The sequence below is a fragment of the Cinclus cinclus genome, chromosome 27, assembly GCF_963662255.1.
Source record: "Cinclus cinclus chromosome 27, bCinCin1.1, whole genome shotgun sequence".
Taxonomy (NCBI): Eukaryota; Metazoa; Chordata; class Aves; order Passeriformes; family Cinclidae; genus Cinclus; species Cinclus cinclus.
Genome location: NC_085072.1, coordinates 4,394,613 through 4,417,055, shown reverse-complemented (window position 1 = coordinate 4,417,055; position 22,443 = coordinate 4,394,613). Strand labels below are relative to the sequence as shown.

The window sequence follows — 22,443 nt, the reverse complement described above, 5'->3', positions numbered from 1 at the left end:
CCCCCTTACCGAGGCACTGCTGGCTGCTGTTGGTGGGTCGGTGCTGGCCGCCCTGCCGCAGGACGGGGGTCCCACAGCTCACCGTGTAGCTGCTGTCGGACTCTGTGAGGGAGTAAGGGGAGTTGGCTCTGCCAGGGTGATGAAGGCACACACAGCTGTGCCCTGGGGGGATAATGCCCAGCACCCTGCCATAAAGATGCTGCACCAGGGACCTGTCCCATGGATTTACACCCAACAACGAGCCCTCCTGAGCAGCAACCTCCCTCCTTCCCTCCCTCCCTCCCTCCCTCCCTCAGTCACTGCATTCTGGGTGTGTAGCCACTCCTCTCCCCTCAGTTTGGGCCATGCAGGGAAATGAGGACCCCCCTGCTCATGCTGGTGGTGGCACTAGCACCAGTACCTGGCAGAAATCTGGCCTTGGAGGTGCAGGAAAGAGCACAGCTATCCTTCTTGCCCATCTTGTTGCAGGTGAGGGTGGCCCTTGGTGGCACTGAACCTGGCAGGCACTTCATCAGCTCCAAGGGACATGCACCAGCTGGTGATGACAATCAGGGATGGCACAGCTCAGACCCACTGTGCCCTCCAGCTCATGGGGGGATTCACCGAGGAGGAGAGGGTGCCAGAGTGTATCATAGGGACCCCAGCCTGGCACCCCAAAGTCCCCAGCTCCTCCAGCAGTTGTGCTGGCTCCTGGCCTGACGTACCCACACAGTCCTTCTTGTTCCAGTGCAGCTTGCAGCCAGCAGGACAGGTACACTGGTAGCTGCCAGGAGTGTTGATGCAGCCGAATTTGCAGCCACCCCGGTTGATGCTGCACTCATCGATGTCTGTGGGGACAAAGGAAGAGGCAGTGGCTGAGGGACAGCGGGAGCCCTTGGCTCTGACCCTGAATCACTGCATTGTCTCAGGGCTGGCATTCTAGATGGATAAATCTAAGCCCAGCTGGGACAGGGAATCAGCACCATAGGGCATTTCCAGCAATGCCACCTCCCCGCAGCTGTGCCAGCTCCATGGGGATAAGGGATACCCGGGCTCCCGGTGTCCCCAAGGCAGGGATGGGTGCAGCCTATCCAGGCTGAGTCCAGCCCCGGCCCCTCGTGGGCTGTGGGGGCAGCAGACGGAGCCGATGTGGAGCGCTGAGAAACTGAACTCAAAAGGCTCAGCAGCTCTGGTCCCTCTCTACAGCAGGCACTGAAATGATCCTTCAGGTCAAGGGTGGAGCTGCCCGTCACAGCCCGCCCTGCCCAGCTCCCTCTCACTCGGGGCATTGGTGGGAACCATCAATCCCTTTGCTGGGACCCCGAGACAGTCCCAGGGGTTGCGCTGGCTCACACTCACTGCGCCGTTCAGAACTATGGGGAGGGTCGCTGACCCTCGCCAGCCAGGCAGCCCTGAAGCACCCGGGCTCGTCATCCCGGGCCGCCGGTACCGCTGCCACAACACGCTCCGGCAGTCCCTGCAAAGCATGTTTCATCCACCTCCCCGCTTCCCGGGCGCAGCACGCCCCCGCCCTTGGGAGCTATCTGCCTTGTGAAATTTAAATCAAACCCTTTTGATGTTCCCCTTCCCACCCCGTCACAGTTCCCTGCCAAAAACGCCGGGGATTTCTCCCTCTCTCCCGCTGCAGACAAGTCGCAAATTGTTCCTGTCGCTCTGTTTGAAGTTGCAGACACCAGCGAGTCTGGCTGTGAGCCCCCTCACTGGCTGGCCTCAGCTCGGGGTATGCGTGGAACCAACCTTCCCCATGCGCCCTTGGGGTGGGCAGTGTCCCCAGGGGTCCCACAGCAGCCGCACCGCGGGGCTGTGCCCCCCATGCCCCTCCTGGGGACCCGATCCCGGCGGGGTGACAGGCTGCCAGCACCCAGCTGGCCCTACCTACCCCCGCAGTGGGTGAGCCCGTAGAGCGTGTAGCCCTTGTGGCAGAGGCACTGGAAGCTGCCGGGGGTGTTGATGCAGAGGTGGTCGCAGGTCCGGTCAAAGGAGCACTCATCGATGTCTGGAGGAGAAGCAAGGGGAGGAGGTGAGAGCTGGCACGGCAGAGGTCCCGAGCACAGGGACTGTCCCCTTCCTGCTCCAGTTGCTGCACCAAGCTGAGGGATGCTGTGGGACCCTGCACTGGTATCCTCCAAGGGTCCAGAACCAGATTGCTCTGGGCACTCAATACCGATGTTCTGGGGTTTGAACACCAATATGCTCCAGAACCCCCTGCTCCCTCCCTCCCTCCAGACTCTTCCTCACCCACTGCAGCAGCACCTCCCTGTCACAAGCTCCTGCAGCCCCTCTGCACCTCAGACGGGCCAAACAGGGCCAGCATCCTGTCCCTGGCATGGGAGGGCTGCAGGAGCTTCCCGCTGCTGCCAGTCCAGGGCAGGGAGGGATCAGGAGGATGCCAGGGAGGGATCAGGAGGATGCCAGGGAGGGATCAGGAATGCTGTGCGGGCAGGTCCTGCCTCAGGGATGGTGCCAGCAATGCCTGCTCGGTGCTGCGGGCACCTCACTGGGGCAGGGAGGCCCCCGGTTGGGAGGTGAACCCAACCTGGTGGGCTGAAGCATCATTTCATTGGCTTCATTAAGTTAATTGCTGTGCTCACGTCAAACTCCCAGAGCACAGAACCTGGACGGAGATGAAAGCAGTGGCAGCCCCGGAGCCTGCCAGCCCCCTCCTTCCCTGGCCGTGTGTTTTCAGGAGGCAACACTCAGGCTCATGCACACCTGCTTCGCTGACCTTGGCCATGGGCTGCGGGGGCAGCACAGTGACCTGCTGGGTTTATGTGGGATGTGTAGAAAGATGTTGGGACATGGAGAAAAAGGTGGAAGAAGCGGCATGGAGCAGCCAGCTCCTTCTGGAGTGAGCAGGAGGCATCTTCTCCCCACTCCTGCCCTCCAAGAACTGGGAACCCTGGCATCTGCCTAATTGCTGGCTTTAACTTTGCAAGAGCCCACAAGTTCCCAGCTCTGAGATGGAAGGACTAAGCCCCAGACCAGAGTCTAAATCCAACACTAATCCCCTGAAGGATGTATGCAGTCCACAGGAAAGCCCAGAGGAATGACCAGCCGGGGCAGCACTTCTGCAGCAGCAGCCATGGGAGCACAGGGAGGGACAGGGCAGGAGGCCTGGGCACTCACTGTTCCTTACCTTGGCAGTTCCTCTCGTTTATGAGCAGCTTGTAGCCCTTCTTGCAGCTGCACTCGAAGCTGCCCACCGTGTTCCTGCAGATGTGGTCGCAGCCGCCGTTGTTGAGCCGGCACTCATCAATGTCTGGTGGGGACAAGGGACACCCATCACCCCCTGGCTGGGATGCTCGGCCAGCAGAGCCCACTGCTCCCCTCTGGATGCTGTCCCCACCACAAGCTGGCAAATGGAGGAAATCCTTTGGGCTCTGATGGTCAGCAGGGGAACAGGCCTGCTGGTTTTCTCTGTGTGCATCTGAGGAGCCAACGTGTTACAGTGGGCCAGGGCAGGACTCTGGGGCTCAGCCCTCCTTGGAAGTGGTGCAAAATGATTAATTTCTGCAGGTCTCAGTCTCCCCCAGAATAGAGCCAGGAGCCCCAAAAAAGCCTCTCAGCTGAGTGAGAGCAACAGACCAGAGTTTGCAGAGCCACAGGTTTGGGCTGGGCTCAGCTTTGGGGGACCAGGAGTAGCAGGAAGAGAAAGAGACCCAGAGGGGAACCCCCTCCTTCACAAACAGCCACTTGACAAAATAACTGCTTTTCAGCCCTTGCCTCTCTGCTTGCCATCTCCCTCCTACCATTAACAAAGCTAAAATGGATGATGCACAGTAACTGCAAAGAGCCCCAAGAACCTGGAAAGAGGTTGGGATGTGGGGGTTTTGGTTATTTTTCTTGTTTTTCCACTAATCACAAAATTTCCTGTTAGGAAACAACCTGTGGAATGGAAGGAGACTGGGAGGAAGCAGCGGCCTGCCCTGTCCCTCCATCCCCCAGTGCTAGGGCAGCAGCTCTGTCTGGCTGGGGCTGAGGCTTTCTTTTTATGACTGTGAGGGAGTGAGCTGTAAACCTGCCTGCAGCCATAATAAAACCCCAGACACAGGGGACGTGGCTCCAGGTTATTGCACGACGCTGGAAACTGCAGAATGGGGAGAGGGGTGGATGCTCTGATAAAATACCAGGGGCAGGGGGTTCTGGAAGCAGTCAACAGGTAGACAGGCAGCCAGCAGTGGGACAGGCTTTCCTTTCAGCTGGGGTCAAGTTCTGAGAGCTGCCAGAAGACACAACACAGGCACCGGCCAGCCCTGAGGGGGGCAAGTTTGGGGTGCAGGGAAAGCAGCCTGGACTGCCCTGCCTGGCAGGGACAGGTGGTTGGGGACGTTGGTGGGATGTGCAGCATCTCGGGGTGTTCTCCCCCACGTGGGACATGGTGCTTGGACCTGGCTGGGCAGTGTTCCCAGAGGGACCTGTGCATCTCACACTACCAGAGCAGGTGTGGATTCCCTTTCCCTGCACATCCAGCCCTTCTCCTGGGGCAGCTGAGGCAGTGGGGTGGACTGAGATGGAACAGGACCCTCCAGCCCCACAAGGGCTATGCCACTGCCTCCAGCTTGACCTGACCCCCTTTTCCTCCTCCCCATAGGATTCCCAGGGGCATGGGGCCAAGCATGGTGCCTGCAGCAAGGCGTCCCACTCCCCGCGCAGGGGGGTGATTCCTGTCCCCACCCCAAAGATGCAAACACCAAGTCACTGAGAACTGGGGGCAATATCGAGCTGAGCTGAATCTGAGCCTTTCCTAAGGGCACTGAGGACAAAACGGGGGTCAGAGGCCCCCAAGGATGAGCAGCAAGCACCCCAGCCCCACTCACACCCACCTACCTTTGCATGTTTTCCGGTCAGGCTGGAGCATGAAGCCCATGGGGCAGCTGCAGTGGACGCCCGTGGCCGCGTCGTGACACTTGCTGTCACAGCCTCCGTTGTTCACAGCACATGTCTCTGCATGGGAAGGGGAGAGAAAGGCTGGGGTGAGGTGTTCACAAGGCTGGGGGAGTCATGCCGTGCAGATGTCCCTCCATGGCACAGCCTGGGAGTGGCAGCGGGTACAAACCTCCCTGCAGAGCCCATGGAAAACACCCTTGGCTCTCATACAACAGCAACAGAGGCCACAGAGCCGTGAAATAATGAACACATGGGGGCTGGTGTCCCCCACAAACAGGGCCTCATGGAGGCCTCCATGCAGCTCCAAAGAGGAGGAGTTCAATTTCCCAGGGACAAAGTCATAGCACTTGTGCAAAAGCAGCCAGACACAGGTCCTGCTGGGAGTGCCCAGGCTGCAGCTCCCAGGGATGTGGGGGCATAGCCCCAGTTCCCTCCATGGGGGATGTCCCCCTCGCTGCCACCAAGCTACCAAGCCACAAAGCCACGGGTGACCCTGTGCCATTGGTCCCTGACTGTGACCCACTGCTCAGGCACGGCTGCTGGTCCAGTGTTTCAGGCTAATTTGGGAGACACATCATATAATTAAAACACACACTCAGAGGCAAGCGGCATCAGCGGAAAAAAAATCCAATTGAAAAAAAAAAGCTAATTATTTCAATATTATCAAAGTCAGCTGTTGCTGGTAGGATTAGAAGGGACACTAATTTAAATGAAGCATTTTCAGCCTGACAGCTTCCCTGTGAGATCAATCCTCAATTTCAACCCTAACCACCAGAACAATGGTTTGAAGTGCATTAAGTTGTTCACAAAGGATAATAAAATATTCCTTTCAGAAGGCTGGTTGCTTGGATAAATGAGGCATTTGGGCTTCAAGGAACCCAAGATGAAAATGCCTTGAAGAAATTCCTTGGAAAGAGCAAATCCCAGGTTGTCCTGCTCTTTGCAAGGGCTGCATGGGGTAGGAATGACTGAACCATCCAACCATTTGCCGCGGGGCTCGGGAGCTGGGATCGCTCTGTGCTCGTCTTGCCACTGCTATTTTTATGATGTCCCATAATAAGAGAACAAAAGGGACCATTTTATGAAATTAATCGCCAGCACAATTACAAAACCTAACGGCAGGGGAAGGATTTCTTGCAGATATTATTCCTCCAGCCATTCCTGGGTCGTTTTCACGCGGCCCAGCCGTGCCAGGGCCATCCCCGTCCCTGCGGCGCTGGGCAGAGGGACACGGGACGGATGACACCGCGCCCAAGGGAAGGGAAACTTTCTGAAAGCTCAGTGAATCATTTGTTTAACGCCAGCGTTTGTTCCAGCAGCTGATGCAGAAGCAGCCTGGGGAGGATTGATTTAACAGGGTCACCACGGAGATGAGACGATTGGCTTGGTTCAGGTGCTGCTGCCAGCGGGGTTGAACTGGAGAAGAAGCTGCAGTAGGGAGGATGGAGCTCTCCAGAGAATGTGGTGTCACCGTGCTCACAGTCTCCTCCAGCACTGTGGCACCTCTCCTGGCCCCTTTGCACCTTTGGGAATTACACCTGAGATTCAAGCCAGCCTACCCACCATCCCAGGGCAGCTGCCCAGGGTGGACATTGGGTATGAGCTTGGTTAGCACAGCCAGAGCACCACTGCAAAGCCCTCTATGAAGGGGGGTCCTGGTTTTGCAGAAAGCTTTCAGGGGACTGCTGGGGTACCTGTGAGGCAGTGGAGGTTGGCAGCACAGGGCTGGGCTCCGGAATGGTCCCAGGGAACAGCAATTGTTCAGCGGAGCTGGCAGCCCAGGGCTGCTCCCAGCCTGCTGTGAGTCACCAGCCACACAGGGCTTTGGTGAGGCCTCCATCGCTCAGGCAGGGAGAGGACAAAGCTTCACACATGCACACACACAGACACACTCAGACTCTTTTCTACCCTCCTCCATCCCAGCTCTGGTCTCACTGCCCGACTGCTGTGCCATGGCACTGCTCACCCTATTCAGCAACCTCATGCAGACACTCTGGCCTCACCTCCACCTTCTGAGAAGTGACAATCTCAGCAGGATGTGATCCCACGAGCCAAAAGGGATTAATTCCATGGTAATCAGAGGGATTACAGCTGGGCTGGCTGGAGCATGGTGAGGGTGCAGATCTGGGGTCCCCCCCTTCTCCCACCCCTGTGTGAAAGGCTCTGCAAAGCCCCCCAAAAGCTGCAGTCTCTGCTCCCTGTGCTGGTGAGCTGAGCTCCGATAGCTCCTGGATGTGCCAGGAGTTTGCCTGTCCCCTGCATATCCAGGAACAAGATTCCCCACCACAAACAAGTCGCTGCACCTTCTGCCTCAGTTTCCTTGGTGGCAGAGCAGAGGCATCACATTACCCTTGTGAAGGGTTTGGAGACCCCATGGGGATGCAAAGAAATCCCTGCGGAGGTGCCCAGCCCTGTAAAGGGCCATGGCAGCTCTGCCATTGCTGAAGCTCTAGGCTGAGAACCACTGCATGGCAAGGCCAAACCCTGGGACACTCTGGAGGTCCCAGAGGGGACCATCCTCGAGCGGGTGGGCTCTAGGAAGGGGTAACCGGGAGTGCACAGCGCAGAGATGGGCACAAGCATCCCCCTCCCCACCAGGCATCTGCTGGCAGCCCACTGTGAGCTCCTCCTGGGTGTGGGGTAACCACTGCCACAGCCACTGGAAAGCAGATTGTCACCAAAGCAGTGTGAGAGCCCCCGTCTCATGCAAGCACAGCAGGGGGAGGGTTCCCTGCTCTGTCCCTCAGCCCAGCCCCAGGCTGGCCTGGCAGGGTTTGGAAGCAGCAGTGGGGCAGGGTTAGTGAGACATGCGGTTAGCGCAGCAGCTCGGCCCCCGAGCCCCGTTATGGTCTCGAGAGGAGAGACCATCTACGGTTAGACCCCTTCGTAGAGATAGAGAGAACAAAAATATTTACCATTAGAAAACGTCTCAAGGATAACGTGTTGCTGGAAGTGTCTCTCCCCTGTTTGACATTATAAAAAAGTGATTTAGAAACAGTGTCCAGCAGGGAACTTGGTTGGTGACACACATCAATGGGTTCGACTCTGCTGCCTTTCCAGCCTGGTGGAAACTGTCCCTTTGAGCTTTTCTCCCACCTCCCAAGCATTCCATGTCCCTCAGCCTCTCCAAGCCCCCTCCAGCTGTGCTGGGCTGGTTGGAGCCCCATGCGAGCGGGAGAAGCGCGTTATGAGCAGCGTTAGTGCAGCCTGTTAGTCTGGGGAACCAGGTCCTGCCCTCGTTGGAAGTAAAACCAGCACCTGCCAGGGCAGGTGGTGATCCCCGAGCGGAGCCACGTGGACACTGCGCAGCCATGGGCTTTGGGATGGCAACCACATCTCGCCTGTAGCACTTGCACCCATTGGATTTAGCAGCCAAGCCAGCAGTGAGCCCAAATCCTGGGTGTGCTTGGGCTGCTCAGCCTCACCCGGGGGTCAGCGCACCCCGGCTGTGGTTGCAGAGCTCCTGGCACCACTCCCAGCTCCACAAAGCTGGGGAGCATCAGCGATGATGCTGCAAACCACCGAGGCCTGGGTCAGGAAATCAGCCATAAAACTTGAGCTGGGTTTAGTTTCCTTCTCCATCTAATCATATTTCTTCCCCATCCACCCCCTCCTACTCCATCGGTGCTCCCCAGCGATAGCCCTGCTGCATCCCAAATATAGGTGGGAGGAGCTGCAATGATGCCCTGGTTGGTAAACCTTCCTGGAAAGCCAGAATCTGCTTCAACTGTGACAGCCGTTTTTGCATCTCCCCATGGCCACTGCACCCTTAGCTGATGGAGGGGTGTTTTATGTGCTTTTTAATTTCTTTTTAAGGCTGCTTTTGGAGCATAAATATAAATATATAAGGTCATCGGCCTCCCCTCCTGTCTCCCCCTCCCCCTTGTGCCTGCAGACATGTTGGGAGCCATTAGTGATGGCCCTTGTGCTTAGAGGAATGTTCCTCATTATCTGCATTTTTAAAAGCAGCAATAAAAAGCGGAAAAATGAAAAACACCGGCCGTGGACTAATGAAACTGTCACTCAGAGGGGCTGATCGTGCTTCCTGCCGTGTGGTGTGATCTGAAGGGAACCTGGACCAGGGGCCTGTCCCGGCAGCCCATCAAAAGCACCGCGTACAATTTCAAAGCCCATGGCCCGGGGAACGACTTTGCGTTTCCCCTCACTGGAAACTTTATTCCCCTTGAAATGATGAAACATTTTGGAGGAAATGGGGAAGGGGCGGCGAAGGGGGCAGTGTAGATGGGGAAGGGCTCTTTGCTGTGCCCGAGCCATAAAACAAGAAAGGGTGGTTATAAATATCCGAGCAGGTACCTCGGCTGTAAATCTGACGGCCGGGCATTCCCGCGGGGCGGCTGCTGGCTCCCAGCGGCTGGAGCACAACCCCTTGGTGTTCCCACGGTGGGGTTGGGGATCAGAAATACCCCAGGGAAAGCAGGAGCTGGGCAGACCCCTTCCTGTGAGAGGGGATTGCAGAGCCCAAAGGGATGAGACAGGCGTGGTGTGGTGGTGGGTTTTGGGCTGGTGCTGCTCCTAAAATCCTCTAGCGTAGTGTTTGATTTCCCGCGGAAATGTGGACAAGGAGAGAGCTCATAGGGATGTGCTGGCTCTGGTGGGAGATGCCTTCCCAGCAGGTACAATGCAGGGTGGGAGGCCAAAGAGGGAGACTTTGGCCAAGGACAAAAGGATGAGCAATTTCGGAAACTCCCAGATCCCACCCTCACATCTGTGGTACCCAGGGTCTGAGTGCAGAGACCACCTCCCGCCCAGCAAACAGATTGCTCTGGAGCATCCCCCAAATCACGAGATGCTTTGGAGAGCTGCTCACTCACCCCCCACACCCAACAGGTCAAGGGCATCCTTGGTCCCAAACCTGCCCAAGTCACACGCCGCACGCAGGGCCCTCCATCCAGGAGGAACCCACCAGCTGACACACTCAGGGTCCTGAGCTCCCTGTTGGAGGAGAGCTCCCCACCCAGGCACAGCAGCAACCTTCTGGGAGAGTCTTCAGAGGTGGGACAGGGCGCAATGGCTGTAGGAGCAAAGAGGAGGACGGCGGGGAGCAGGGGCTGCGAGTGCCTGCCAGCAGCCAGGAGGGATTGGGATCCATCCTGGGAGCAGGCTGGGGGACAGCAGTGACATTAAGGCAGCAGTGAGCTGACAGGCAGGAGGGCTTTGCTGGGGGCTCAGCCCCAAACACCCCTCAAGCTGGCAGGGAGCAGCCAGGGGCTCAGGGGGGATCCTCTGCCCTGAGGATGGAACCGTCTGTGGAAAGCACAGGAGGGTTTTCTGTTCAGGCACAGCAGGGATATGAGGAGCCAAAACCTCTCTTGCTTTCAGTTCCTTTTTCTTTTTCATTTTGCAATAAGAACTCAAATGTCTCAAGCAATTGTGGACTTAATCATTCCCCAAATATAACATTTTTTAAATCAAAGCAGCTGTTAAATAGCACAAGCATATGAAACCAGTAAAACTTCTATCTCTGCTTGATGTTTTACAATTTGAAAACACACACAGGAAAAGGACAATTCTGGGGGTGGTTGAGTTGTCAGGTTGTTGGGGTTTTGGTTTGGCTTTTTTTTTTTTTTTTGCAAGACAATGTTCCTGAGCCGAGGCCCCACAATAACAAGTTGGAACAGATTGCTGTGGGCAAACCTGCCCCCTCCACATCCCCCCCAAAATCTGCCCGTGACAGTAACAATTCCCAGCATGGGGACATCCTCACAGCTCTCTGGTCAGCAGCACAGAAGCAGGCAGAAACCCCTGCCTGCACCCCAACACAACAACCTGTCCCCAAGTGTCCCCTCAAGCACCACCAAGATCAATTCTGCTCCCTGTGGCTGTGCAGACACATCCCTGTGCCCCCAGGTACCGCAGCATCCCTCACACACACCGGTCTCTGCAGAAGGAAATCGCCACATGCCCAAGGCTTGGGAAAAACCCTTCTCCAGGCCAAAGACAAATCACCCAGGGATGAAGATGAGCCATCCCACACCCCAACCTGCATGTGGGCAATGGCCTGACCTACCTATGCACGTCACCCCGTCCGAGTGCAGCAGGAATTTGACGTGGCAGCCGCACTTGGGGCCCTGGTCGGTGTCGTCGCAGGTGTGCTGGCAGCCCCCGTTCCCGTAGTTGCAGGTCACTGTGGGAGCAAAGCACCAGTGTCACCATGGCTCCAGCTCCTCCTTCCCTGCCTAGCATCCACGTGTAGCACATAAAGCTGGCTTGGAAACACCTCATACCCTCAGAGACTTCCCTCCCTCCCCCCCTCACAGATAATTCCTAAAGCCCTTCACTTTCCCTGTGGGATCTTAGCAGATGCAGGCTGTTATGTGGTTTCTCATGTCTTCCCTCTGCATATCTACTAAATGCCACCAGTGGAGTCCAAGGAAAGGGGTCTGGTGGGCTGGTTGGCCCTGAGCCTGAATCCAGAGCTACGGGGGAAGGGTGAAACTTTCCTGAGCTCAGGAATGACACAGGAGCTTTTGGGAATCCCTGCCAGCCCTCCTCAGGGGGCAAGGTGTGCTGTTCATTTAGTTTAGGATTAAACCTTCATTTCATCAGCAATTTTACATATTTGCTGCACACAGCAAATGAGAAACAAAATAAAAATAATTGCATAAACACTTACATATCTATTTAATAACCTTGGCATTGCCAGTGGGATGCTGGCAGGAGATCAGACAGGCTGAGAGCACCACAACCCCCAGGGAGAGGATTCCTGCACTCCACACATGCCAATTGCACTCTCCTTGCTCACCTCCCCTTTGGGAAGTGAAACACTGGGACAAGAACAGGGGATGCTCTGGAACCCCCTTGAGCTGCCGTTTCAGCCTGGTCATGTAAGGACACAACATCCCATAGTAAAGGGGGGTGCCAAAAGCATTGTCTGTAAGGGCAGCAGAGACAGATCTTAGCATGCTGAGCTTCAGGCTCAATGAACCAACTGCTGCCAGGCGGTCAGGGCTTTGCTGCAAGGGCAGGAGGTGTCTGTGCCATTGGGACAGGGTTAGGGGGTCTCTGGGAGGCCACGTCCCCAGACCTGGAGGGCTCCTTACGTTTGCAGTCACGCTGGTTCTTGGTGAGCTCAAAGCCGGGGCGGCACTCGCAGGCGATGCCCCCTTTGGGGGTCTCCCGGCAGATGTGGGCACAGCCGTGGTTCTTGTTCATGCAGTTCATGCCTTCTAAAAGAGAAAAGGAAGCAAAGAAATGCTCCAAAAGCTGCTGGTACTGGTCAGCAGTGGCAGAAGGATATCTGAGGTGGGATGGGATGGGATGGGATGGGATGGGATGGGATGGGATGGGATGGGATGGGATGGGATGGGATGGGATGGGATGGGATGGGATGGGGAGATGATGGCAACAAAGGGAAACCTTGTCAGTGAGGACTTTGTGGGGACAGGATAACCCTGGTCATCTCCTGGCACAGAGCTGCTTGGGAAGGTGGACAAAACTACCTGTGAGCCTTCAGCCTTCGATTCCTTCCCACCTTGGATGAGACCCTGCTCCCACATCTCTCAGGGGCTTTAAAGCCCATTAAGCTCAGGACCCAGGACCTGCATCGCTGTCCCCAGCAGCACTGTAGCACCAGGAGGAAGGAGCAGCCAGCTCATCCCTCTTGGACACACAAGAGATGAGGACGCAGGAGATGCCAGTGCAGCTGCTCAGCTGTCCTGGGCAGGGCGAGATTCCTGGGGAGCTGCAGTGACCAACACAGCTGGGAAAGGGGAAGGAGGAAAGCAAAAACACGCAGCTGGCTTTGCCAAGCAGCAGAGATAAAAATCAGCAAAGACGCAAAAAAATCTCTCATTTCCTCCTATTTTGGCTAAGAGGTTGCTCCAGACGGCAACAATTTAGAGTTGATACCGAGATGAAGGGCTCAATGCTGTGCAAGACCTGGCAGGGGAAGATGTGTCTCTTGAGGTGGTTGAGGACCTCCAGATCCTTCCACTTAATAATAAATTGCTCTGGGAATAGGATTAATGTCCTCTGCTCAGTATTGCTGTGCCTGGACAAGGGGCCTGTGAGAGTTTTCTGCAGGACATTTAACACCTCTCCCAACGTGCCTGCTATAGATTCACTTTCAAATCTGCCACACCAAGAACCCAGCAGCAGCACCTAAACCCAAGCAGGAGCAGCCAGAGGTGACAGAGGACAGACCTGCTTGATAAACGCAGGGATGGAGGGTGCCCCAGGGAATGGAAACTGCTGAGCACTGACCTTCAGGACGCTGGATGCAGGTGTGCTGGTTGTCACTGAGGAAGAAGCCCTCCCGGCAGAAGCACTCATAGCTGCCCATCATGTTGACACAGGTCTGCTGGCAGCCACCGTTGCCCTCTGAGCACTCGTCCAGGTCTGCAGAGGGAAGGTGGCAGGGGGTGAGCACAGCTCTTTGGCACACCAAAGTGATGGGGACCGGGTGGGACAGATCTACTGGGTAGTAACCTACTTCTGTCTTACATCTGTGATCCCCCCAGCTGGAAGAAAGGGGAATGCTTGATGGTGCAAGGAATAAAGGTGAAGCACAGGAGGAGTGAGTGCAAGGATCATACAGTTTCCCTCACTGATAGCCTCGTTTTACAGAAAGGAACACCAAACCACAGAGAAAGGGGTTTTCCTTGTCCCAGAAAACCAAAGCACCCAGGATGCTTCACCAGGATGCTGGCTGCAGCCAGCCCCTGCTCCCAGCCCCTCAGAGCCTGTTGCCAGCTGGGGATGCCTGCACTTCATTAGGAGGAGCTGGGAAACCTTAGCCCAGAGCAGGGATAATTACTTGTAAGGAGACTCGTATCCCCTGCCCCGCTGCCTGGCTGCCCTCACACCTGTTTTGGTTTAACAAGCCAAGGCTGCAAGGGGCTGAGATGTGGCCCCTTGGCAGCAGCAATGCCCTCACCCCAGGCTGCTCCTGCTCCAGCCCTGCAAAACCTGCATCTAATGAAGAGTAACTCCCCATTGCTCTTTCTAGAGGCTTTCTGGGGACAGTGAACTCATCAGTGCCCTGAGATGCCAGAGCAACCAGGACGCCAGGCTCGAGCAGAGACAAATCTGTGCCGTGGCCGCCCCTTGCCCCCTCTGCCCACAGTGCTGGGGCTGGGTGGCGAGGGGCCCCATGCCAAAGAAAACGTCCTGTGAACTCGAGCGTTGCAGAGCCATGGCTGAGGGGAAAACTGAGCCCTGCCAGCATGGCCCCCTGGAAACACCGGAATAGCGGCTCAGAGATGGCACGTGCCAGGGGCTCCCAGGCCCCCTCCCCAAACAGCACAGCACACACCCAAACCCCTTGCTTTTGGGCAAAATGGATGGACAGATGGATGCCGGAGCAATGTGGGTGCCTTGCACTGTGCCCAGCCCCTGGCGAGTGCTGAGGGGACACTCAGAAATATCAAAGCAGGGCTGCAGCTCTAGCTGGAAATGGCCAGGCAGCAGAGCCCAGGAGCATTCCACAAATTTGCTGTCTTGGAAAGGAGGTGCTGGAAACACCCTCTCACCTGTAGGGCAGTGAGGACTGACACCTGGGCTGCAGCCAGGCATTAAGGGATGTCCTCTGCAATGGCAGGAAGCTCATGGTTTCCTCCAATGTTCACCCCAGCCAAGCTATGTCCTGTAGGTGCCAATAACTCTCCTCAAATCCCCCTGCTTAGAACAAGGGCTTAATGCCTTGCAACTTCTCCTTCCAGCTCTACTCAAAAATGAGGAGGCAGCCGTTCAAACCCAATGGCTGAAATGAGACTCCGCCACTCTAATACCTGTTTTATTAAACACAACAGAGATGGGCAGAAGCCAGCAGGGCCTGTGTCAGGACGGGGGCTTGAATTCCTGTCCTTGTTCAAAAGGTCATCCAGAGTAGGCAATGGAGGGGCCAGTAGACTCTGGTGGGCACATACCTTGACCCCTGTCCAGCTCAGCTGCTGACCAAGGCACTGCCAAAGCCTGGGCACAACATACTGCTTTGCTCTGTTTCTCTCTCTCTCTCTTTTCTTGTTTTTTTTTTTTTTTTTTTTTTTTTTTTTTTTGACTAAAAGGGGATGCAGGCAGGTCGGGCAAAGCACGTCAGGATCAGAGATGAGATGCTGGGATGAGCGAAGGAAGGGCTCAAGGTGGGAGTCAGCATACTCCCCCCAGATCCTTGCTTGCCCGGCTGCTCCCCAGCCATCTCCATCCCCTCCCACCCAACTCTGTAAACACATGACGTCCAGCTTTCCTTTCTTCTCCTCGGGCTCATCCTCCCCCGGGAGAGGAAGGCAGAGCCGCCAGCCCGCGCCTCCTCCCAGCTGTGTAAATCTCCCCCCTTCCCGAGGAGGCTGCAAAGATCCCGGTGATGGTGGTTAATGCAAAGCGTATGTGTCCATAATCCCTTCCCCCTCCTCCTCCTCCTCGCAGTGATGAGCTCATTAATGACCCCTCTGCAGACACTAATTAGAAAATAGCATGAGCTGCAGGCAGAGGGGAGGCGGGTGCCCCGTGCCCCGGAGCTCCCACCGCGGATGCCGCGGGAGGAAGCGGCTGACGGGCGCGGGCAGCTCCATGGGCCCCGGGGCTCTGACGGGAGCTCGGCTCCGCCGCGGCCGGATGGAGTTTGGGGCGGTGGGAAGTGGCAGGGAGGATGCACGGCCGCTCCGTAGGCAGATGCCGGGTTTGTCTTGGCCCGGGGATTATTTATCCAGTCCCTTCGCTGGTTCCCATCCCCACCATATTTGCTATTAACTCATCTATTTTGGCAGGTGCAGGGCTGACCTCAAGCACGAGCGGAGCGAGCGGCAGGGTCCGGGTGAGCTGGTCCTGCCCTCGGCAGCGGCACAGAGCCGCTGGCCCGGCCGCTTGCCGCAGCAGGATGCGGCTGTGGGGAGCCTGTGCCTCACCCCGAGAGACTCCAAACCAAACTCTCCCAGTTTTGCCTCACCAAATCTTCCCAGAAGCCACAGAGTTTCTCTCCCAGCATGGAGTATCCTCCCTTGACATCACCCCCGTGTAACAGGGAGCAGTCCTGTCCTCAGCGAGCCATTGCAGCACAGGACCACAGGACGTGCCTGCAGCTGGCTCAATGCCCTGAGAGCGGCACCGCAGGAAGCGTGGAGTTCCAGGGCTCTCCAGCAGGCCTGCGCTCTTGGGAACTGCCCAGCAAAGAAAGCCAGCAGGTGCAGGAGCAACTGAGGAGCTGCGACACGCGGGCATCCCTCACCTAAGCAGTTGTGGCCGTCGTGTGCCAGGCGGAAGCCGTCGTAGCAGGTGCAGCGGTAGTTGCCGGGGATGTTCACGCACTCGTGCACGCAGCCCGCGTTGTCTTCCCGCTCGCACTCGTCAACGTCTGGGGAGAAGAAGGGCGGGAGAGCTGCAGGGCTGCTGCCCGCCGCGGGTGCTGCTCCCCATCTCCAGCATTTTTGTCACCCGGCTGGTGACGTGCCCCGAGGTCTTCTGTTCTCTCTGCCTGTTCCTGCAGGTCCTCAGCTCCATTATCACCTGCAGCATCCCTCCAGACTCTACAAAATCATCCCCATTCTCCCCAGCCTAGATGCTGGACCCCCAGCTAACCCAGTGTCTTACAGGTTTAGTGTGGTGCAGAGTGCTGGGAGCCTCTTGGGATTTCCCAGGGTGCTGGCAGAGCAGCCCGTCTCCATGGCAAAGCCCTGCAGTGCCTGGAGCACTTTAATCCCTCTGCTATTTGTACTCGGCCCATCCTGACCCTGAACCTGCTTTGAGCAGAGCTGGGAATTTGTCTCCTGCCCCAATCCTGCTTTCCTGCTGCTGCTCCAAGGAGCCCATTTTCTTTCTATTCCCCACTCAGTTGTATCTCTAGATAGATATATGCCTATACCTATATCAATACCTACATTTACACTATATTGATATTCACATCATCTATATATCTATTTCTATATCTTATTTTTAAGTTTCTTATGTTTTTAGCTGTTAACATAGTCCTGCAGCCTCAAGGTCAGAAATCCTCCATGAAAATAAGTGTTTAAAAGAAGCCCCAAGTGACTCTTCATGGGCAGCCCCAACTATGCCAGGACAACAGCTGCCTCCATCACCAGCAAGGACAGTCAGAGTCCTCCTCCAGCCTGCTGGGGCTGTCACTCTCAACGGGGTGCTGGCTCTGCCAGCAGCGTGTCCTTACCTTTGCAGTGCTTCCCATCCCCGGTGTAGCCAGACTTGCAGATGCACTTGTAGGACTTGGGGGTGTTCTGGCAGATGGCGTCGATGTGGCAGTTGTCAGTGCCCTCCACGCACTCGTCAACATCTGCAAGAGTTCAGGTGAGGGGAGCAAAGGGGAGAGCCTAGGACCTCTACCCCGTGTCCCCGTGGTGCTGCCACCCCAGGTGATGGATCCCAGCAGCCTCTGGCTCCTCAACCAGCCCTGACACAGATGGTGGTGGGTTCTGGACATGGTGAGTCACTGGGTCCGCTCCCAAACAGCACAACCTGTGTCCCCTCTTGGACACGTCATCCTGAGCCCTTTTATGTGTCTGATGATAGGAAATGCTGCTCTGACACTCCTAGTCCAGGCTGGAGCCAGCCCAGGCAGAGGTGAAAGTCTCTGCCTCCAATTAGCTGTTTCCTGAGCCGACCAGGCACCCAAATAATCATCACGGCTTTCTATTCTTAGGTGCTAAGGAATGTGCATGAATTAGCAGGGACCACATTAAATAAAGCTGGGAGCCAGGAGTGAGAAGCAGGAGGGAGAACTGGGAAAAACATCAAGGCTTCCTTGGGGACACAGACAAAATTTGCATCATCCCCATCCCCCTTTGCCCCTCAACCCCCTTGTTTGGGATGCAGTGCTGTGGTACCCAGGACATCACATCCAGAGCTTCACATGCTGGCAATGTCCTCAAGCGCCAATGCCCAAAGGTTTGCTGTGACAGGAGGCCGTGGGAGTGGAGGTTTGAATGGTATGTGGGAAATGGAGAAGCCTCGAGCACATGGAGTGGAGGTTTGTGAGCAAAAGGCTGTTCAGCTGGCTCTCACTGCCTCCTCTGCTCTGGCAGTCAGGGAGATGTGGTGCCCTGAAGCGGGCACATCCCCTCCGTGACTGCCAGTGTCTGGAGATCAGGCTGCTGAGGGGCAGGTGGGGCTGAGCATCACCCGCAGCCCCTCAGGTATGGGCAGGGCTCCCAGAGCAGCCCAGGCTCCGGCTCCACGTGCGGAGCATCAGCGCTGTTCCTGGAGGGATTTGCCTCCACCTCTTCTCACAGGGATAGAAAGCTCCTAACTGGAGAAGGAGGACCTGAGAGTCCCTCCAGCTTCCCTGTATCCCCTCCAGGAGGATCGTGAGGCTTCAAAGCTCTCAGCTGCCTTTAAAAAACCTGCTTTTTAGCAGCCCCAAGAACAGAAGCGCTCCAGGAGCCCCCCAGAGACCCCAAGCATCTCTGCAAGCAGCGGGCGGGCAGACAGCCCTGCGGCACAGGGGCCACGGCCGCGGGGAGGCCAGCCCGAGCCCTGTCCCGGCCACCCCGGTGGCTCCTTGCCGGGAGATGTGAGTCACCCGGCCGGGAGGAGGAGAGCTTTGTCTCTGCACCAGGGAGGCGGCACGTGCCTGCGCATTGTATAAATATTTACAGCCCGCATTCATATTTGTTATTTGACATTAGCCATGGCCCGCGGCCACCACGGCCTCCCTTGGGCCATTAATCACCGGCTGGAGGCTGACCCACCACGGTGGGGATGGTGGAGGGGTTCCACGGGGACCAGGGCCCTGCTCCTGGCTGGCACCTACAGCAGCCACGGCACTGGTCACGGTGCCACTGTGCTGTGGCCACCCCAGCACCCACTGTCATCCCCTGCCTGTGCCAGGGGTCCCACGAGACTCTTGTCCCTTTGGGGAGCTGAGTGTGGCTGTTCAGCATCCCAGTGATTTCTCCTCAGGCTCCTGCATCCCTCACTGGGCTCCCAGGACATTGTGGCATTAGAGCAGGGGGATATGGGGAGATGCTAAGCACTGAGCATGATGTGCATGGGAACTCAGCAGCAACAAAGCTGTTGCTAACCCAAAGGACTACTGAATCTGCAGATCCTGGTCCTGGCTCTGCATGGCTGTGAGCTCCTCTTCAGATGTTCCCTCAAAGTTATAAATCGTGTTGTCATGCTTGGAGTCATGGCCAAGGTGACAGTTGTCAGGTCTGGCTCCCCCGGCACCCAGCCGGGCACACGGGTGGGAACCAGCACCCAAACAGTACAGACCATCCATCAAACCCCATCTCCTTCCCCTAAAAACGCTCAGAACATGAAGCATCCACCAGGCATAAATCACATCATTGAAACTTTCCCAGCCTTTTGCCAGGAATCTCACTTTTGGGGGAATTTTATTTCCTATTTCTTTTTCCTTCTGCACTCTCAGACGCAAGACCACAAACAACATGCATGAGGCACTGAATGCACCTCTGGCCCTTTCCCACTCACACATGTATAGCATCTTTTTTTTTTTTTTTCTATCTTTTTCCTTTTTTTCCCATTCTGTAACTTCAAAAGTTCTCTAACTTTGGAAAGATTACACAGCAGCAAAAGTACAAAAGAAAACATTATCAGTTTTCCACTCTGTAATTTTTCCAAAGCTAGAGTCATTCTGAAAGGTTACAGGATTAAAAAAAAAAAAAGGTGTGTTTGTGGGAAGAGTGAATAAATACCCTCCTGGGCACCCCAGGAGCTGTCCCAGGACTGGCAAAGATCCCAGTCTTAGAATGCTGAAATTTTGGCTCCCCAGTATCCTTTAGAAATGATGTAGTGAATTAAAGTAAAACCCTATGTAAAACTCAATTTTTAGCATTTTTGTCAACGTAACCAGCATTTTCCCGTGAAAAGGGAAGGTTTTCTCTCAGGGCAGCCCATTTTTCCTGCAGGAGAACTTTCTCCATCCAAAAAGCTGCCTGTGGCCTCACTGCAGGTGCTCTGAGCGGCTGCCACCATGCGAGAGAGTTGATCTTCAAGACAAGTGAAGAATTTTTTATTTTTTTTAAATAAAAATGTCCTTACTGATGTTCCTGTCCCTATTAGCTCTCAGTAGTTCTTCATTGGGGTGTGCCCTGCTTGTACCCCTACTCCAGGAGACCTACTCCATTCAAAGTCCCAAATCCAGGTGGACTTTTTGGAGGGTTTACCAGCTCCCCTACAGACCTATACCCCTACAGCCTTCCACAAATAATAAAAAAACATTGTTTTCCACCCTAAGCTACCTGAAATGAGCCCAAACCGGGTGGTGCAAAAGGGCACACCGTGCCTCAAATCCCCGGCACTGGAGAATTCTGCACCCAGAGGGGAATTTGGTTTTGATGAAGATGTTGAGTCTCGCTGGGGACCACAGGTCTCACCCACGGTGGCCCCGCTCCTTGCTCACCCCATCTCCCTGTCCCACGTCGCTGGGGCTGAGCAGGGCTCCTCAGAGGGCAGCAGCATCCCTGGCGGAGCCCTGCTCGGGGGCTGCGGGGCAGGGCAGGAGGTTGCGGTGCTCGCCCCGCGCCTCGGGCCACGTTTTTTATTCCGTTGTGGGTGGGATTTTTCCAGCGCTGGCTGTGTTGGGCCCCGTTCCGCTCCAGCTGCAGCTTTATTCTCCATTTCAAAGGCAGAGGAGGCAGACGGTTTCAACGCCACTGCCATTTCGAGCGTGCCAAAAGCGGGGGGACCGCCACCTCCCCGGGACCGGCGCGCACCCACCGGGAGCCCGAGGGCTTTGACCGAGGGTGGTGGCAGAGCCCACGGGCACCCGGCCATCACTTCTGTGCCCTGCGGCATCACACCCGACAGCGAGCAGGGGGATACAGCAACAGATCGTATATTTTTAGAGCCTGGATTGAAGCTCTTTCCTCACTTCCTGATTTTGTTTTAAAAAAAAAAAAATTAAAATAAAAGATGGTTTTAGCCTTAGGCCAAAAGTCGTAATAAATTTGAGGAGGGGGGTGAGGCAGGACAGCAAAAACTGGTCTGAAAAATCCTAAACAAACAAACCCACTATCCTTTTCCCCCTCTCCTGCAAGCGCTTCAGCTTTTTCTACAAATTAATTTTATTCTTTGTTTTTATATAGGCATATATATTAACAGCCTGTCTGTATGGGGATGTGTGTGTAGCTGTTGGCAGACACGCGGAGTTTCCACTCTGCCTTAATGCCAAATTAAAGCTTTATAACTTCAGTAGCTCCTTTTACCAGGGTATTAATAACCACCTCAGACACTGTGGTGCAGTTTATTAATCATTTGTTCGTCCAGGGAGCTCACAAGGGCCACTCGTGCTGCGCCACAGCTGGACGGGCTCAGAGCATGGCCATGAGCAGTGGCAGCCCCTGAGAGGGGATATGGGCCAGGAGAGGGGAGGAGGATGCTCTGCAGGGCAGCCTTCTGTAAACTGGCTAAAGTGTCAACTCCACTCAGAGATCCTGACTCAGGTGCTGGGTGATGTTTTGCTGCCAGTATAGGGGTGACAGTGCTCCCTGGGCAGGTACCTGTGCTCAGGATGGCTCAGAGGGGATGTCTGCATCTCACCATGCAATGGAGACCCCCAAACCAGCCCAGCACCCTGCACATCCACCCAGCTTTCCCCAAAGCAGGTGGGACACAGGAGATGCAGCCCCATTGCTTGGCCCTGTGGAATAATGGAGTACAGAAGGAGGAGGAACCACAAGTCACAGCGAGGACCTGGGGCCATTCCCACACTGGTGACCCTACTGTCCAACACCCAGACCCCATTCTGTAACCCTCACCATGGGTTTTGCTTCCCCAAAGTTGTCAGTGACACAGAAAAGGGCTTTTTAATCCTCCTCACTTATGCTTCCTGCTCCCATTGAGGGCAGAGCCAGGTTGAGCTGTCCATCCTCTGCAGCAGACCAGGTCATCCTGATGGATCCCAGTTCCACCACCATCCCCTGGATAGGAAGTGTTCCCTCCACCTCCATCCCACCTCCTTGTGCCAACCCTGGTCACTTCAACCCAATTCCATCACCACTTCCTCACAGAGGGTTTGATGCTCCACGCCAGCAGCGTGTTCATCTCCCCATGGAATTGTCATTGCTGTTGTTCCTTTGGCTTATCGGACTGACCCAGCCTTGCCTTAAAAAATGTGTTTGTTTTTTTGCTCCGGGAGCAACAATCTCAAGATCTCCAGCAGGGACGCAGCCTCTCCAAAACACAGCTGGGCATCCTCCAGTGCTGCCAGACAGAGCAAACTTTATTTGCCATCCCAGGCTTCTCCTAAAGCCTCTCAAGGAACTTAGAATTTTGAAAGTGAAGGTTAAAGTCAATCACGCATACTTTTTTCCTAAATGGAGTACTCTGGTTAAAAAAAAAAAAAAAAAAGAAAAGAACCCCCAGCTCCTGAGCAGTTTGGAGAGAGCAATACATCGGCACTGGAAGACTCAAGGTGTCTGAATATTTATACTCCAGTTGGCAGTTACAAAAAAATTCTTCTTCCCTCCTTCCTACCCACCCCCTCCCCTTTTTTTTAATCTTGGTACAGGCACGTTAGACGCCCTCAGTCAAAGATCTCCTTTGAACTGTGTATGTGAAATGTTTACAGTTTTACATTTCATATTTCAGCGGGGTGGAGGGGACAGGCACAACAGTCGCACACTG

The 22,443-nt window shown here is 55.6% G+C and overlaps 1 protein-coding gene across 3 annotated transcripts in view; it reads right to left on the bottom strand.

Annotated features, from left to right (window-relative positions):
- Nucleotides 1-22,443, bottom strand: part of SCUBE3 (signal peptide, CUB domain and EGF like domain containing 3) — a 28,947-nt gene that overhangs the window by 3,387 nt on the left and 3,117 nt on the right. Inside the window, exons 1-12 of one of the 3 annotated variants that reach the window (XM_062509438.1) lie at nucleotides 18,828-18,843; nucleotides 17,006-17,128; nucleotides 16,070-16,195; nucleotides 13,111-13,245; nucleotides 11,949-12,074; nucleotides 10,916-11,032; nucleotides 4,828-4,944; nucleotides 3,137-3,259; nucleotides 1,880-1,996; nucleotides 705-827; nucleotides 401-535; nucleotides 10-102 (exon numbers count right to left, since the gene is read on the bottom strand). In XM_062509438.1, the coding sequence (XP_062365422.1) occupies nucleotides 10-102; nucleotides 401-535; nucleotides 705-827; nucleotides 1,880-1,996; nucleotides 3,137-3,259; nucleotides 4,828-4,944; nucleotides 10,916-11,032; nucleotides 11,949-12,074; nucleotides 13,111-13,245; nucleotides 16,070-16,195; nucleotides 17,006-17,128; nucleotides 18,828-18,843 (1,351 nt within the window). Of the gene's footprint in view, nucleotides 1-9; nucleotides 103-400; nucleotides 536-704; nucleotides 828-1,879; nucleotides 1,997-3,136; nucleotides 3,260-4,827; nucleotides 4,945-10,915; nucleotides 11,033-11,948; nucleotides 12,075-13,110; nucleotides 13,246-16,069; nucleotides 16,196-17,005; nucleotides 17,129-18,827; nucleotides 18,844-22,443 lie in introns of those variants that run through there. The other 2 variants (XM_062509436.1, XM_062509437.1) reach the window with 2 other exon arrangements.